The sequence below is a fragment of the Triplophysa rosa genome, linkage group LG14 (genome assembly GCF_024868665.1).
Source record: "Triplophysa rosa linkage group LG14, Trosa_1v2, whole genome shotgun sequence".
Classification (NCBI taxonomy): domain Eukaryota; kingdom Metazoa; phylum Chordata; class Actinopteri; order Cypriniformes; family Nemacheilidae; genus Triplophysa; species Triplophysa rosa.
Window position 1 is genome coordinate 13949449 of NC_079903.1, and position 17551 is coordinate 13966999.

The following is a 17551-nucleotide window of genomic DNA, read 5'->3' on the forward strand; positions in this document are numbered from 1 at the left end:
GGTTTGACCGATTGTTAGTTTAAGCACCGACACACGGCTCTTAGCGAGATCATTTAACCTCAGTATACTGGCTTGTAGGCACAGACAGCCTTAATGCTTCAGTGAACTTCAGCCTCAGTCAGGCTCCGGGGGGCTAACTCTGTTCTTGCGAAACATATGCATTTGAACAGACAAGCAACGGTGTAACTGGTTAAGACCAAGCAGCCGTAATCAAAAAATCAATCATTTCTCCTTGTTAAGTTTATGTCTAAACAGGTTGTAAATTGAGCATTCTTTCTTTTGCTGCGTGCAATTATAATTACAGGTTTCTGTTTCACCACTGAGCTTGAAATAGTAATTATTACGCTGAGAGGAGAGAGAACATTTTCACATAAGCGTGCTCGGAGGGAATGTGGGGGAATGAAAAGGTGATGATGATGGCTTTCCCATAATTCCAATAATGGCCTCCAGATGAGGACTGCATTAACATTTGGTTAACATTCATAACTTTCGTGCTCTGCGGCATCACTTAACATTTCTATAATATTGCCAAAAAGTCTTCTGACTTTCCTCATGTATATTTCATGAGTGTTGCTCTTTTCCTTACCATTTAGTTCTATGTGGAGTGCCAATATTGGAAACTGATGTGGAGGTCATTGTATGGGTAATTTTTGGAGAGGCGTTTTTTCAGATTTTCATTGTTTATGGATGGAGATGGTTTGCTTATAATTAGAAATTATTATTCACCAAATTGATATATTCCAGAGGGAGGCAAAATGAAGCAAAGAAAAGCAATCATAATCGTCTTTACAAGTGGCTCTATTGCAAAGTGGACATAAAATTATTATTAAGTTAAGTTAAAGGCGCAGTTCTTGAAAATCAGCGGCCACTAGCGTTGTATTATAGTTTTGCAACGAATCTCTGAGTCATTTGCCCACCCCTCCCTTTCGAATTACGATGGTGGCCGCAACAGTAAAAAAAGATGTCGTCTACTGAGACAGCGGATAGCAGTGATACAAGCAACGATGTTTCTTTGCAAAGGTAAGGCAATATATTAACGTAATTAATCATTTAACATGTATTCTATTGCGAAAGTTACTGTTACAATTCTATAATTAGATATATTTCTTGCGTGCTATCTAGTACACGCTGAGAGTAGTGAAGTAACTAAAGTTAGCTAATCGTAAATAGCAACGCTGTTCAAAGCGTTTGATCTGACAGCGACATAGGCAGTTAGGTGTAAGTTAGTAGACGTTTGTCTCCCCCTTTGTAAAGTCAGGAACAACCGGAGTACGTAGCGCAGGGACGGAAAAACATTATTATTCTGAGGTTATATGGCCATTTGTATAAAATGCTAACGTTACCGTTTCAACAAAACAGTTGTTTGGTAAACATTGAAAAAGTGGAAACATTGAAAATGTTGAATTATCTTACCAGTCTATCAGAAAACAGGTAACTTCGGCGTCGCCTTGAAAACATTTGTCTTTCAACAGTGCCTTCCATCTGGTAATAGATACACCGATGTTTATCCTGGATTTCTGCCGCCGTTTGTCTCTAATTCGTCTGGCAGCATCACGTTTGCGCTTCTTTGACGACGGAGATTCACGCTCTGTCGGCACTTGTGCACAGTACGCATGGTCCTCCATTTTATCGAAACTTCTAAGACAGAACAATCAGTTGCTTCAGCTAGACGACGACTACTCCTCCTTCTCTCCGTACTGCGACTTACTACTTTGTGCGTCTTCAACTCAGTGATGACGCAAGCTGCGTCTACAAACACACACGAAGAAGACCAACATATACGAAACGCGCTCTGTAGAGCTGTTTGTCCGTTAGAGCTTACTGTACAAAACATGGCTGCGCAACATAACAAATTCCATGTAGATAGGCCCGCTCCCTATGTAGATACAACTGGTTTATTCTAAGGTAATAAAAACATAACTTTTCATTACGTAAGGGTTTTATACACATCTAAAGACACAGTTTTGTATGTTATATTGCATTTCTGTTAATAGATCATACAAAACATCCCGCACTGTACCTTTAATATTCAGAAACATTTTGTCAATAAATATAATTAATACAAAATGTTTATCGTATATCTTAATTATGATCTTACAAATATTTTACACAATATAATTTTGGATACAATAAAAGTCACATATTTTATTAAAGCACCTTTATAATGCACAGCAAATGCCACTTTCCGTATTCGTCTCAGTGTGTAGTTGGAAATGAAATGCATGTAATACTCGATTCATTTAATCGAGGGCACTATTAGATTATGTACGGTAGAAACTTTGCGCGAAGCCTGAAGTTGTTCCAGTGTCTGACGCTAGGAGCTGTCCGCGGTGCTGAAACCGCTCAGCTCAGTCTGAGAGCTGCTGACAGCTCTTCGCATTCTCTGCCTCTCCACCGTCCACTATTACAAACCTCATCCGCGCTCCTGTACCGCGCGGCGCGTGCAGCGGAGGTCTAGCGACTCGTTCGTGTCCTGCTCCTCTTTAATTATTCGGAAAGTGTTTTAATACAAGGACATATTCAGTGAAGAGAAGCCCGTTGCCGTAACGATGAACTGGGCAAGAAATTACAAACCAAACGTGATCGTCCTGTTTCTGGCTGTGTTTGCCGGTGTGGTGAACGCACGAGGGCAAGGTAAGAATTTATATTGAAATATTTTGCTATTTTGAAATACTTGTTCTGCCGTGCGAATTGCGGAAGAGGGTGCGCGCGGTTTTACGGACCCCTACGGGTATGATGTGCGCGCGAGACCCGTTTCTCATAGTAGCCTACTGTATATTGGTTGTACGTTTGTTGATAGACAAAATTCTTATTTGAGGAAGCAGGTTTGTGTTGAGAAGGTTATTTAAGAGATTTCACACGTACTTTGGTTGCGCGGGAGAAGAAATGTGTTCTCATAGCGCGAATAGCACAACAGATGGACTCGTAAGTCACAAAGTCATCGGTTGAATTGTGATAAAGCACGCAGAGATTTCTCTACGGTCTGATGTTGTATTTATTTTTAGCAGAACACTTTTTTTAAGTACTGTACGTTTGCATCTTGGTGTTCACATTTTTCTTTCTTTTTTCTTGCCGAACTTGGCAATACTATTTTTATTTTGGGGATGTAAAGTTAGAAACACACTGTATCTTTAAGTGCAGATTTATCTGAATAGCTGATCATGTCTGATGAGGTGAAAAGTTTAAGGTTAACAGGTTTTGCATTTTGAAATCACAGTGTTGTAGAAGTTGTTAGAATTTGTCAGCTGTGAAGTATACAAACATCTTTCAAACTTTATCTGATTAGAGTTTGCATTTTACTTGTAGAATACTGTACACATATACAGTTGAACTATTCTGAAAGATAACATGGAGTATTCACATTAAAATGTTGTTTAAATGTAATAGTTAAACATTTGTAACATGGTTTTAATTAAGGTAAAATTATTATTTATATGTGTATATTTATTGTTACCAAATATTTTTAATGAACCACACACCTTTACAGGGATAAAGTTTCCATCTAGTGCAGTTTGACTATTCTGGTATTTTGTCTCTTAACTATGGGGAGTGATTTCTTTTCACATTTGTGTATATAAAATTTGAAACTTAGAGCTGATAGAACTGATAATGTGCATGCTGGTTTTAAAACATTGAACATTATTTTAATCACACCACCAATAAAACAGAAAAATACAATATTAAATGTTTTTAAAAGCTTAAATGTGTCATGCACATGTTGCTCAAAAATAACCCACTGAAATATGTCAAACTGGATTTTTTCAGATACATTTTTGTCCGTCTTGCATTTAAATTTTCACAAATATTTGGACTGATATCTCAGATGTGTGTTTGTTTTAGCTTGTGTCTGACATTTCTTGTGATTCTGGTTTTTGTACTGTAAAAGCACCCCTTTGTTTCTGTGAGAAATACAAAAGGAGAATTTAGTCAAACACTAAATCGAACACGGCTACCATCTGTACTGTAGTATGCATAAATGAGATCCACAGAACTATTTCAATTGTGAATTTTCCATCAAGTGTCATTTTCCTAAAAATTATGAATGACTAGAATTTTGTACAAGATGTGTGTGTCAGTATTCTTTTTTGACAGATGTACAGTAGCTCATATTTACACTGTTTTACATTCATGCATAATTTTCACAAAATTCTCTTCCATCAAGAATAGAATCCTCACACTTTCACCTGTCAACTGCTGCAGTACCTGCGTCGCAATCATCTTACAAGTCATAATTCGTTTTAGATGACAGCCTTTAAATTGCTCCTCATAGTTGAGACTTATTAAATGATGCAAAGCTTTTTCGCTTTCCAATTTCGTGGTCTCAGACACATCCAGTCTGTCTTTACTAATTGCATCGTGTGCAATATTGATTATTGATTATGTACAGTATTGATGAATAGAACGTTTGACCTTTCGCTTTGAGAGGTGTATGAGTCGGTGTGTTCTAATCGGTCACCGTCAGGACGTGTGTGATGAGGATCCAGGGCTGACTTATGAATGGTTCTTTACCTTGAAAAGCACTCTGACTAATGCACAGCAGCTTCATTATTTCACCCTGAGCATAAACAGCATGCTAAAAGCAGAGCCCACCACCCACCAATAAATGATGGCATATGCAAGACACAGAGGAAGGTCAGCGGGTCAATTTGCCTGCATCCTGCTGTGATAGATGCCAATGTAAATACATTTATATGTGCAAATGTGCAGGTAAAGATGAATTTAAATGTAAAAGGTGACACACAGTACACATTTTGCAAAGCACTACAATGCGTTAAGAATGTTTTCTTTTTAATGAGACGTGGTACAAAAAATATACCAGAGATACTTGAGATATGCAAAACTACTTTTGTAAATTCTTTGTAAATTAATGAATTCTCTCTAATTATTCTATGTGTCTTTCTATCTAAATTCTGAAATACATGAAGATATAAGCGTCGGACCTTTGTGACCCATTCTTAAAATAAATGTATTAGATCGGAATAGGCCAAGATAGCAGGTAAAACGGCGCTGTTATCTGAGCTTTTGTCTCTGCTCAGGCAGTTTGTACAGTCAGACATCTCAGATCTCTACTGAGAGAATGAGTGTTAGTTATGGCGTGACTTAAGCACCATGCCATTCAACCCTACCGTGATCAGCCCTTGAACAGGGTGAGCTCCACAGTTTGACTCCATTACCTGAAGCACCTGGGGGGTGGAGTCAGCCCCATTTCCACCCACTCCAATTCATCCGGCTCCGAAGAGCCATCAGGGTAGCACCCTGTCTTGTAGTATCAAGTAATATCACTCAATCAGCAGTTCATCAGTGCCCTCTTTCCCCTGTGTGTCAAGCTAGGCTGTGCCTGAGAAGAAGGATGGTGGGGGGAGGTGATTGTCAGCTTGACCCCCTGACCTCCACGCAGTGCACACAGTCACTCGGTTGAGGCTTTGTTCTGGCTACGAGGGCTCTGCTCTTCTAGTCTTTATTACGGACCTGATAAATGAGTCTGGCACTGGGCTGGATGGCCTTCCAGAGCCACACTGGCAGGCTTGCCACTTCTGTAATGCTGATGAATGGTCAACTGGGGTACCGCTCGGCAGACAGCACTGTTGGTAGGAATCTGGGTGTTTGCTGGGTTCCCCCTTACCTCCCACCATCAGCAACGTGTACGTTTGTACACACACACAATCTTAAAATCTTAGCTAGAACGAAAATGCAATCTTTCGGTGACCCACTCTTACCGTGATACAGTATCTAACCCACTTCAAGATCATTTGAAGTTGTTTCGTAGCTGCCGTATCTGAACATCTGTGTAATCGTGATGATCAATGACTTTGTCAGGCGTCCAGAGGCCAGATGGTAGAGATGGAAATGTACAAAGTTAAGATGCAGAGATGAGATTGAAACAACATGGTTAGGCTTTATATGGATGATCTGAGAGGATTCTGTAGTCCTGCGAGTGTCTAATTATAAAGCTCATATGTTTTGAAATCCTTTGCCATTTGTAGTCTAGCCTTTATGTTTGCTCTTGACCTGGATATGCCATAGTCTATATCCTCCTCTAATTATTCTCCATGCTGGTTTGTAGAGCAACATCACGCACGCACGCACACACACACACACACACACACACACACACACACGCACGCACGCACGCACGCACGCACGCACGCACGCACGCACGCACGCACGCACGCACGCACGCACGCACGCACGCAGGTTTGTTTGAGTATACTAGTGAGGACATTACATAGACTTCCACTGATTTTATATCAGGCTTATGATATATTCTATCCCCTATCCCTAACCCTTAACCTAATAATCACACAAACATGTGCACTCTATTACATTTAAAGAAAAACACTATTTGAGCGAATTATGAGCCTTTTTATTTAGTGAGGACCAGTAAAATGTCCTCACAAGTGGGTTCATACGTATTTCACTGTGGTACTGAGGACATTTGGCCCTCACTAATATAGCTAAACCATTACACACAAAAGCGTTCTAAATTATTTAAGGTAGAATGTTTTTGGCCATTTTGGCTTTTTTCTCCATTAGCCTTAATACAAATGGCAGACCTTGACGTAGCGTTCTCATCCTTTAACCCTGAGTGTATATATGTTTGTCTTTATGGTCTGTTTTAATCACAGGCTGTGGCAAGAGCATCAGGTGTAATGTTGCTTTATGTGCCTGCCCTGCCCCCCCCATAACTCAGCCAGCCCTTTTTTTTAAATCACTTTCTAAAGTATTCTAGGACACACATTATGGCCCACAATTTAATTCAGGCTTGTCCTTCTGCAGAAAATGAATGGGTTGAAATTGGAGATGAGAGCGTGTTTTAAAGATTAAACCTCTTATTAGATAAATCCAGAGTCTAGATTGAGCCGATTCCCCTCTCCAACCTCCAATGCCCCTCATATAAACACACAGACACACGATTACTTATCTGAATGAAAACATTACAAATACTTATTGTTTTTATACAGTACACAGATAGTAAAGCTTTTTAAAATTTTTGCATGTCAAAAAACAGCATTGCTTAATTTTTATAGTGTTTGTACCTATAAGGACAAAAAGAGGTTTTGTTCAGGTTTGTCAGGGTTTTGTTTACTTTTGTGTACACATTTGTCCCCAAAACATGCTTGTTGTGTGTCAAGGAGTGAGGCAAGACGTTTGTATAGATTAAACGAATAGTTCACCCCAAAGTGAAAATTCTGTCACTCTCTTGTCATTTCAAACCTGTATGACTTTCTTCTGCAAAACACAAAAGAACATATTTCTGTTGGTAAACAAAAACCGTTGGTCCGCATTCACTTCTATTGTATGGACACAAAACCAATGAGAGTCAATGGGGACAAATGGTTCTGTTACCAACATTTTTCAAAATATCGTCTTTTGTGTTCTGCAGATGAACGAAAGTAATACAGGTTTGAAATGACAAGAGGTTCAATTCAATTCAATTTTATTTATATAGCGCTTTTCAAAGCAGCTTTACAGGAGCAAATAAGAAAAACACAGAAAGGTAAAACACAGCACAGTGCATGGTGTTTATAGACCAAGCAAGATCATTATAATAAATAATATCTAATAAATAAATGAATAAATAAATAAATAAATGCAGTCTCCCGGTGAGCAAGCCAACACTGCACTGCTGTGGCGAGGAATTCAAACTCCAATGATGAATAAATGGAGAAAAAACCTCGGGAGAAACCAGGCTCAGCCGGGAGGGCCAGACCAGGTTGAGTAAATGATGGCAGAATTTTCATTTTCACTATTCCTTTAACTAGATGAAACTTATTATTTGTCAGACAGATTATAACGGATGCATTAAAATAAAACAGCTTGTCAGATGTCATGTTATGTACTGGTAGTAAGATGTGTAAGATGGTAGTAAAACATCCCGAGATGTTTTGCGTAACATCCAGCCTCCAGCATTTCATCTCTCACTTTGAGAAGTGACCTGTGAGTGTATTCAGGCCCAGACGTAAAGTATGTCTTTACCGCTGTTCCAAACTGAACTGAAGAGTCCCGAATGTTTTGAGCTGCTGATAAACGACAAAGTCTCTCTCTATTCCTCCCCCTCTGCCTGTCTCATCTGCCGAGGAAAAGCAATTTGCTCGTGGTGATCCGATGCAATCAGTTTTGCTTCATGGCTTTTGAAAAAAAAGTGAGGGGGAAAATAAACAGAAAGGGAAAAAACTTGCGAAAGAGGACATTGCTATTAATTAAACCGCACGAGTTGTGACGATCGTGTGCCGGAGCTGAAAATATTCAACACCTGTTTAGTGATTAGCGGTGATTAACCTATTGCAATGGGCTTTAGACTCTCATCAAGAGCTATTCAACGCATGCAGACCTTCCTTCAACCCTCCTTTTCAGAACGTTTGCTTGAAAATGAGTGTTATCGTGTCTGCGCCTCTGCCCCTCCTTTAGGACAGAAGTTGTGAATCAGGCTTTGACAGTTCCCAGGTGCGGAGGGGATGGTGAAGCTGTATCGTTCTCTCTCTCTCTCTCTGCCAAAACAGTCTCTGAGGCATGCCTGATGTTTCCACAGCCCTGTGAAGTGTGCATCCCAATCGTTTTTTCCAGAGCGCCGCTTCTCTAGGGTTGTGTTTGCTCTTCTCGCCAGCCCTTTTCCATTTTGCCATGTGTATATGCTTTTCGCCTCTCGCGCTCTCTCCTCATCTCACACGAGAGCTCGTGTGATGCGCTAAACATGCTCAAAGGCACCTGCTTACCCCTCAGCGTCTATATTCCGACAAGCTTCCACCTTATTTGAACTGCCATTTTTGAAAGCTCCAACTGTATGTTATTGAACCGAAAGCTCAGGTTGTCACACGATTATGCAGTTTTACAGCAGGGCAGGTTTGGCTACCTCCCAGTGTGTCAATATTACACTTCTGAGCCTATTTTTGCATTTAGATTTCGGCTCAAATGCACTGCTAGGGTTCCACCTAAGCGAGTCAGACGACGTCGGTGATATTCTTAAGTGGGCTGCGGGACATTAGTCTATTAATGTGTACCTCACGAGGTATTAATGTGTACCTCACGGGGTTTTACAATAAGGGCTTTCAACCGAGTGCTGGAGAGGGGATGACGAAAGCTGGTGGATATTCATTACGAATCAATTGGCCAATCTCCCATGCCATCGGCTGACGTCCACCTCTGTGGAGCTATCGTCTGACCAGCTTCATTTAGCTTATAGCGGTGATCTATAACGTTCCTAAAATTTGCAGGGTTTCTCAGTGCAGCAGTTTAACAGAAACAGAAGGCTGGCGCTGTGCTGACGTTGTTTCTGATGTGTTTCAAAGATGTGCCTTTGTAGTTATTTCTGGTGTAGTAAAGTCACTTTATTGTGTATTATTTTAAGCCCTAAGTTATTAAATGATTATTGGGAGAATTGTTACTACTTTAATAACAAAATCTAGTATGGACATAACATTAAAGAATACTGTATTCACATTTAGTCAAATTTACATTTAGTCATTTAGGAGACGCTTTTATCCTAAGCGACTTGAGGCAAACAATAGAAGCAATTTGAGCAAGAAAATGGCAACAATGCCATATGTGCTATGAAGCTGGTCTCAGTTAACTCAGATCACAGTTATATAAATACATAAGGTTTTTTGGAAGAGTGTCAAAGAAAGAGTGAACAGAAACGAAACAGAAATAAGTGTCAGTATTACTGGGTGAGGTGTTGACGAAAGGGATTCTTGAAAATGGCTAAATATTCAGCTGATCTTGGGGAGAATATACAACCGCGAAAATAAATTAAGAGACCATTTTAAAATTATTTTTGATTTTTCCTGAATTTACTATTTATAGTTACAGTACGTGTTTAGGTAAAATGATCATGTTTTGTTTCATTCTGTGAACTACTAACAATACAATACATACAAAATACAATACAATAAAAAAGGTTTCTATTTGCATTTATTTGCAGAAAATGAAAAGTGGAGAAACAGGTCAAAATAACGGAAGAGATGCTCTGTATTTTTTCAGACCTCAAATACTGCAAAGAAACCAAGTTCATATTCACTTTTAAGCAATACAACAGTAATATCTGTACATGTATTTAGGAAAAGTTCAAAATATGTTTTTATGTGATGACCTTGATTTTCATGTTTCTTGTCATGTTGTTAGTCTTTCACATTGATGTTGGATGACTTTGTCACTCCTGAGGTTTGATTTTGTTGAAATTCTACAGACACTGGACTGGAATAGTAATAGACAAATATACAATACATCTGGAAATGCTGATTATATAAAAATAATCTCATAATTTTTTCCATGGCTGTATTTTTAAAGGCACAATATGTGCCATCATTTTAATTAGCAAAAAAGCTGACTTATTATTCATCTATAATTTTTTGAGACTCTTGGATGCAAGTGAACAAAATATACAGTATAACAATGTGCTAGTTGTCACTGCAAAATCTCACGTATTGCGCCTAAATATGAAGTGTAAGTGTATTGTGTTGCTTGTGAAAGTTAAATATAGCTGGAGCAGGTTGGCTTTGATGCAAACAATACACAAGTATTCTCTTCATACAGGTCTATAGAATATTGTGCATTTTCAGCGAGCAGAGAACGGCCTTAATGTTAACCATATTTTGATGGGCAAAAAGAGATTGTTGCTCTCTTCATTTGCTCTGATATCTGCAAAACTTGCCCTTACCTCGCCTTACCTCATTACTGTAATTATTCACACTGATATACTTTGGCTGTTCTCTACGCAGTGTAAAAGAATATTACAGAAATTCCACATTGGGATTATATGCACGCAGTGGCATACTAAAGCTGTTGTTAGCATCTGTTGGCGTATTAAGACTGCATCGTAGTCGACAGACTCTCCACCACCGATGAGTGTGCATGCATGTGTCTCTGAGACCCGTCTTTGAATCGATCTGTTAGTCAGAGGAGAGCAAGCGGTGAATCAGCCGATGCTCATCCCTGGTGGATTGGCAGACTGTGTACGCCTGGTTAATTGGGCCTGGCGTCTGTGGTGCATGCAGAACCACAGGCTTTCCACCACAATTAGGCGTCAGACAACCTTCCGGTCCCTTCTTTGTGTTTGAAGTGCCAGCTCCCATCTAGAATCTACTTCATCTAGAGCGTTCCTCAGCAGGGCACGGCGGTCGGGGAGATGGCAGGTAATCACCACAGGAACACTTGGATCGGAGCAGGAGTGCATCCTTGGTTTCTTCACATCAAAGCGTTGAGCAGAACATTTCATGCGATGTATTTATGTGGACAGCGTTGTAGCTGCCCGATCCGGGGGAAGAATAGCAATGATGTGTTGATCTACTACTACATCAAATTATAACTTTGGGAGACGTCTTATAGAAGATGCCGACACAAATCTCCATAAGTTGTCTTTCGCTGGGATTTCAAAATGTTGGCTCATCTGTGCGGCACGAATGATATATTATTTGTTGTATCTTACTTGAGGGAGGACGAGGGAGGGGGGATTTGAATTAAGTTAGCAAGGGCGATGGCAGACCTCAGAGTAATTTCCCTCCCATCACATTTAGCATTTACCATAAAGTCGTTGATTCTCCATAAAAGACTGATTGATGGCTTGCCAGGGACTGTGCCTAGCATGCACCCCCGGTGCTTAAGGATATTCAAATCGTTCCGTGCCCTTGCTTTTACAGGCCTCGCATGAGCTGAATGATTTAAAGGTGGTAACAAGATGTGCTTCAGGGCGCAAAATATTGAACGCCATCAACGATACAGCAAGTGAAGAAAATGCCTTTCAGTTAAAGCAAGTTATAAGATCAGTGGTGAAACCTTCTTCTGTTGTCCATCAGGCTTATGAAAAAAATGAAATCACATTTTAGTGTTTTCTATGGTTTTGTGAAAATATGTGCTGGCACTAGGCATGTTGAATCAATCCAAAAAGGAACATTACAAATCTCTTTTCACAGCCTAACTACTGTACTGTATGTACGTTTAAAATGGATAATTGCAACTAATTGGATACCTAAAAAGCTTATTTATTTTTAGATGCTTTTAATTAATGTGTAAAATTGCAATGTGGAGATGTTAGCGGCATCTAGCGGTGAGGTTGCGAATTGCAACCAATGGCTCACTTCATCCCTCCCTTTCGAAGCACTACGGTGGCTCTCACAGGTCAAATATGTTGTCGCGTCTTTGTCGAAGGAGATACCGTATTTACGAAAATCGATCTGTAGAGCAGTTTGTCCGTTTAGGGCTACTGTAGAAACAACATGGTGAATTCAATGCAAGGGGACCCACCGTGTATGCAGATAGAAGTAACTCATTCTAAGGTAATAAAAACATAAAGCTTCATTATGTAAGGTCTTTATACACCTCTGAAGACATAGTTATGAACATTATATTGCATGTCAGACAGTAGACCCTCCTAAATATTAAACACAACACCTTTACATAGTTTGTTTTTACAATATTCCTTCTCGCTTGTGTAGTTCTTTTATAGCTCTATTGTTCATGTCTTCTCATTTATTTTGTCTCAATGCAAAGACTGTGCCAGGCATGGCTACCGCTGAATATTAATGCAACGTTTGTCCGTAATGATTTGCTGACCGGGAGATTATTGTTTATATACTTGCATGTTTGTTCAGTCCAATGCTAAACATATCCTTATGCTATGCTTTTGTTTAACCTTAAAGTAGTCTAACTGCAACATAGCAAAAGAAATGTAAATACAGTAATCATGTCTAAAAAAAGAAATTGCAATAAAAAAGGTGTAATTTGGTTTTAAAGTTACAATGGTTGCTGTGTCTCTTTCTGAAACTATGTGAAAAGCTGATTCATCCGCAGAACTGCATTCACAACCCTTTGAATCAGGCACTTTGTAATACCTTCCAAGGTCTATTTTTGTTCGTCTATAAGGCAAAGGGTTATTTTTGTCCAAACGTCATAATGAGTGTCCTGATGCAGATCGTGCAGTGGAAAGAACTCGTCCCAAGATAATGAACTTACCCAATGTGCAAAGCTCATGTCAGACCCTTAAGAGTTCCAGGCATAATCAAGATGAATCATGCAAATTCATGTGTTTGTGCAAGACTCGGTCGCTATGAATCACTCCGCTCATTATTTACCTTTACTCTGTTGTCGAAAACAATGCCACGTCGCACCGAAAGCTAAACAGATGTTCTGGAGGGTACAGAGATGCTAAAAAAAGACAAATATACAGACGTTTTGTTTCAACATTAATCACACAAAAATATCACATTTTATGTAAAGAAATAAAACAAAGGCAAGGAACTGAAAAGGCTAAGCACTGAAGTAAAGATACCCATTTGCTGTATCATTCCAGGCTTTAATCTGACAATTTTTCACTGTTTTTTCTTGCTGAGGCTCCGGTCGCCTCAAGCAGTGTGGCACAGAAGCGCTAACAGGCCTGGTCACAATGTTCTGACTGCCCGTTATGATTCTAATGATTAGAGCTGAACATGTCTTTTGTTTGCAAGTGACAGAAGTTTTTGCTGGAAATTCGCTGTGCTCAGAATAGCTGGTTTTCGTGGTATGTTGGAGATAGCAGAAAATGGGTGTATGGCATTATTTGCTCCTTACTGAGGGCACATTACCTCGGCAGGCATTGAGGTTTGTAAAGGACCAGATGCCAGATTGGAATAGAGTAAATGCTCTGCACTGTACAGCCAGCTGCAGCACGGCAGATCCTGATTGGAGCCTTTTTACTTAAGAGCGCTTATTCATTAATTGATTGATCCATTCAAAAGCAGACGTTCATTACAGGCCCTTTTCCCACTTCCTCTGTGCATGTTTGAGAGGGACGTGAGGATCCTGAAGTCAGTCATTGGAACGTAAGGAAGGAAGATGAAGTAGGGGACTTGAAAATTATACAGTAATAGACACATTTGGGTGATAATGTGGTAATGAAATGAAGAGTTCATGTGCAAAAACAGACAACTCCGTTTTAAAAAAGTTCAAGTCATGATTTTATTGTGCATTCCAAGTAATATCAGTCAAACTGCAGTTGGGTTGTTTTGATTAAGTAATAAATAACTAAAAAAAAAAAAAACAGCTAACCATCACAATAAAAACATCCCAATACAATAAACAAACATGATTTTTTCATTATCTGTATTTGCAAACTAACTCTTCAAATATTCTTCAGTCGTTTTTAGTTTAATAATGTGATCCGCAATGCATGATTGTATTGTAGTCTATTAAGTCATAGTTTACCCAAAAATGCCTACTCGCCCTCAGGCCATCCCAAGATATATGACTTCCTTTCCTCACTTTATTCACATGAATGAAACATTTTAGTTAAAATTCTGTCATGACTCAACATGTTGAAGCTCTTAAAGGCACATACATCTGTCATAAAAGTTATCCAACCTGCTCTAGTGTGCACTTTAAAAAATATTGGGTTCTTTCAACCCAGCGTTGGGTCAAATTAACCCAGATAATGTTTATATTTGGCCCAACAATAGGTTGATTTAACCCAAACACAGTGTGCTTACAACTGTCTTCTAGAGCAAAACGATGGGTTTGTGAAGAAAAAACTATGAATATTTTGAATGTAAGCGAAATTGAAATCAAAACCACTGTACAGTATGTCAGCGCTAACACAAAATATGGCAGAATGTCTGTAACTTCAAATCTCCTTGCAAGTCCCATTACAAAATATCACGAGATAAGCAAAACTGATGGCATTGTAATATTAAATTATTGTTTATTGTTGCTATATATATTCATATCATTACATTTTTTTGGGGGGGGTTGTGTTAATATCTTAAAACTTTATAATCAAAGATGAATTTTTTTTAAAGCAAACCCTTCTGTATTCAGGCAAAATAAAATGACCCTTCAATTTTTTTCATCAGAGAAAGAAACCAAAATGGCCGATGCTTGAGCTGACAGATCCAGATCGCAGAGAACACATCACAGCTCCTACAGGCTTCTAATGATTCGAGAGAGACCAGTGATGGTCAGGTTGATTACCTTTGTCCTCACATGCTGTTCAAATTCCATTGTGTTTGTGGCCAGCAGCTCTGGGTTTTGATCTCCAATGTAATGACCTACAGTTCCAAGACTTGCCAGCTTCTATTCATGAGCAGTGAGCTGCTCCAATCGATGTTTTCTCTCCGCTCTTCAAAACACACCATTATAAAGAAATGAATTCTCAGTATTAGTTGTTGAGGAATTGTAAAGTGCCATTTGGTACAGCTGTACAATATGATGATGTTGGGCACTAATCACGACATTAATATTAATCTCAGTGTTTTCCATTTATATTTCTTTTTTTTTTGTCTTGGCGAAGGTGTAATTAATGCCTATCTGGTGAACAGCAGGCTGTGGTGGTATTTCCTCTGGGTGTAGTTGCCCTTCTGTGGAAGCCATTCATGTTCCACAGAAATCTCTGATGTTTAGCCTTTGGGAAGTTCAGTGTAGAGGCAGCCATATAGATGCTGCATATTGATGGACCCAAACCACCTCTCGTGTACAGTGCGAGCGTAGTGCGGTTCTAGCGACTGATCAGATTATACTGTACCTGGAAGGCTGATTCAAATAAGATTCAATATCCAGAGTCCACATAATCCAGTCAAAATTGTATGAATGGTGTGGTTTCTGAATGTGCGGGCTTGTGATGGAATTAAAGGGGAAAATGTTGAATAGAGGGGTTAGCATCTATTTGCACTTTGTTTGGTGTTTGCTGATGCAATGATATTGAACAGCGTGCAATGTATCAGGGTGACAGCAATGAATGTGATCCACTTAGTTCTGGGGACATTGCTCTTAATAAAATTTGTGAGGGTGATGCATCTTTTCTCACAATATGCCACTGAAACAAAAAATATGGAACGGCATTATTAAAAATGTCACTATTAAGAATAACAGAGGGGAAGAGTGTGCAGTCAAGAGTGATGAGAGAATTACGTTTTTATATTTTTGAAATGTCCTTGAATTCGCATGCTTAGGATTTTTTTAGCACTGTTTCGGAGAGCTTATAATTAGTCTGTATTGTGAAAAATGTCTTCAGACCCAAATCAGTAATCAAAAATGTGTGACAAGTCAAATATTAGTCTTACTAACCTATTAAAACTTGGTTTGCATAAGCCTCACTTTTTCAGACTGTATGAGCGCAACTAATGTATATTTTTATATAATGTATGTGTACATGTACATTTTTTTTTGCTTATAGAATAATTTACATGTGTGTGTTTACACATACTGTATATGTATATTTGGGTAGTTGACAAAAAAACTGTAAATGTGCCCAATGGTGTGATAGCAAACCTAAAAAAAACTAACAATGAAGATAAATCTCTTTCATGCTATTTTATATAATAAATATACACAGTATGTATATGTGTATGTACTGTATATATATTTTTGCGAGACTCCTATATATCTGTATACATTTACATACGCTACAATGCACTGCAGCTAATTTCTGCAAAAAATTGTTGTGCAATTCTACAGCATTCCCCTGCTTGCTTAGTGCACAAAACCTTTTTTCGCAAACCAAAGGAAGACGCTTCCAATGCTGATTGACACATCCCTGTCTCTAAATAAATCAGCCATATTCAAGCGGTGTTATACATTTTGACTGACATGCCATCGCTCATGAGTTAAATAAAGGAAGACGTTGAGGGTATGCAGGCAGTATGTAGAACGCCGTGTATGCACAGCCCCCCCCCACAATGCTTTGCCTGGTTCTTTTCCGCCTTCCTTCCACATCATGACGCTGCATCACAGTTAGATGTTTTCATATTAACATTAACGAGATGCCCAAAATATTCAATGCACGTACAAGTACGGTTCATGTCTGGCGCGCCTCGTTGCTGTGTTGTGTTTTTTTAAATCCTATTACTGTCGGGGTATGGCTTTTCCATACGTCAGCTTAAATATGACTCACTCTGACAGCGCGGCGTAGCAAAAATGCAGAAATAATTACGGCACAAAGCTCTTGATGGAAATTCTCCGATTATAGGGGTGTAATGTGTCTGATTTTCATTTGCCGATGCGGAGCTCTGGGCTTGTGACGCCGTTGTAGGTTGGGAGTAAAGAAGGCTCGGTGCTGACCTCAGGCAGTCTGTGAAAATGCAGGGGCTGAACAGTTCAGCTCACAGGGAAATTGGCCAGCATGCTCCAGACCCCCCCCAGGCCTGCCCCAGTAGAACCTCCATTAAACAATGTGTCCGTTGTCAACCCTTAGTCATCTCCACCGAGACCCCGCCAAACCCAATCTAGCTCCCCTCATACGGGCTTAACCAGTCACAAAGGGGGGTGAGTGATGGCAGCGGTTGTGACAAGTAAATACTATACTGGATGATTTTTTAAGTCTTGTCAGTTTAGTGGTTTGTATTATTGGCACAGTTAGCTTTATTGCCGTCTTATGGCTTTGTTCTGACAGATGTGGTTCTGTAAATGTCATGCACACCAATGTGATGTCTAGTCTAATACCAAGTATTAAACTGGCCGTTACAATCAGTCATTACACAATTTGTGTCCACAGCATTCCAAAATAAACTCAGCAAATTCCAACATTCCCAAAGTGAAGTACATCCTCTGTTCCCATGTATGTTTTTGCCAGTTTTGATAATACTTTTATTTA

At 39.3% G+C, this 17551-nt stretch overlaps 1 protein-coding gene across 5 annotated transcripts in view; it reads left to right on the top strand.

Moving 5' to 3' along the window:
* Positions 1–2323: 2323 nt before the first annotated feature.
* The window catches only part of sez6b (seizure related 6 homolog b), a 160787-nt gene continuing 145559 nt past the window's right edge, over positions 2324–17551 (top strand). For 3 of the 5 annotated variants that reach the window (XR_008964231.1, XM_057350276.1, XM_057350277.1), the window contains exon 1: positions 2324–2634. Coding sequence is in view for 4 of the 5 variants with exons in the window: in XM_057350276.1 (XP_057206259.1) it covers positions 2550–2634 (85 nt within the window). In the remaining variant the exon portion in view is untranslated. The remainder of the gene's footprint in view (positions 2635–17551) is intronic. The other 2 variants (XM_057350278.1, XM_057350279.1) reach the window with 1 other exon arrangement.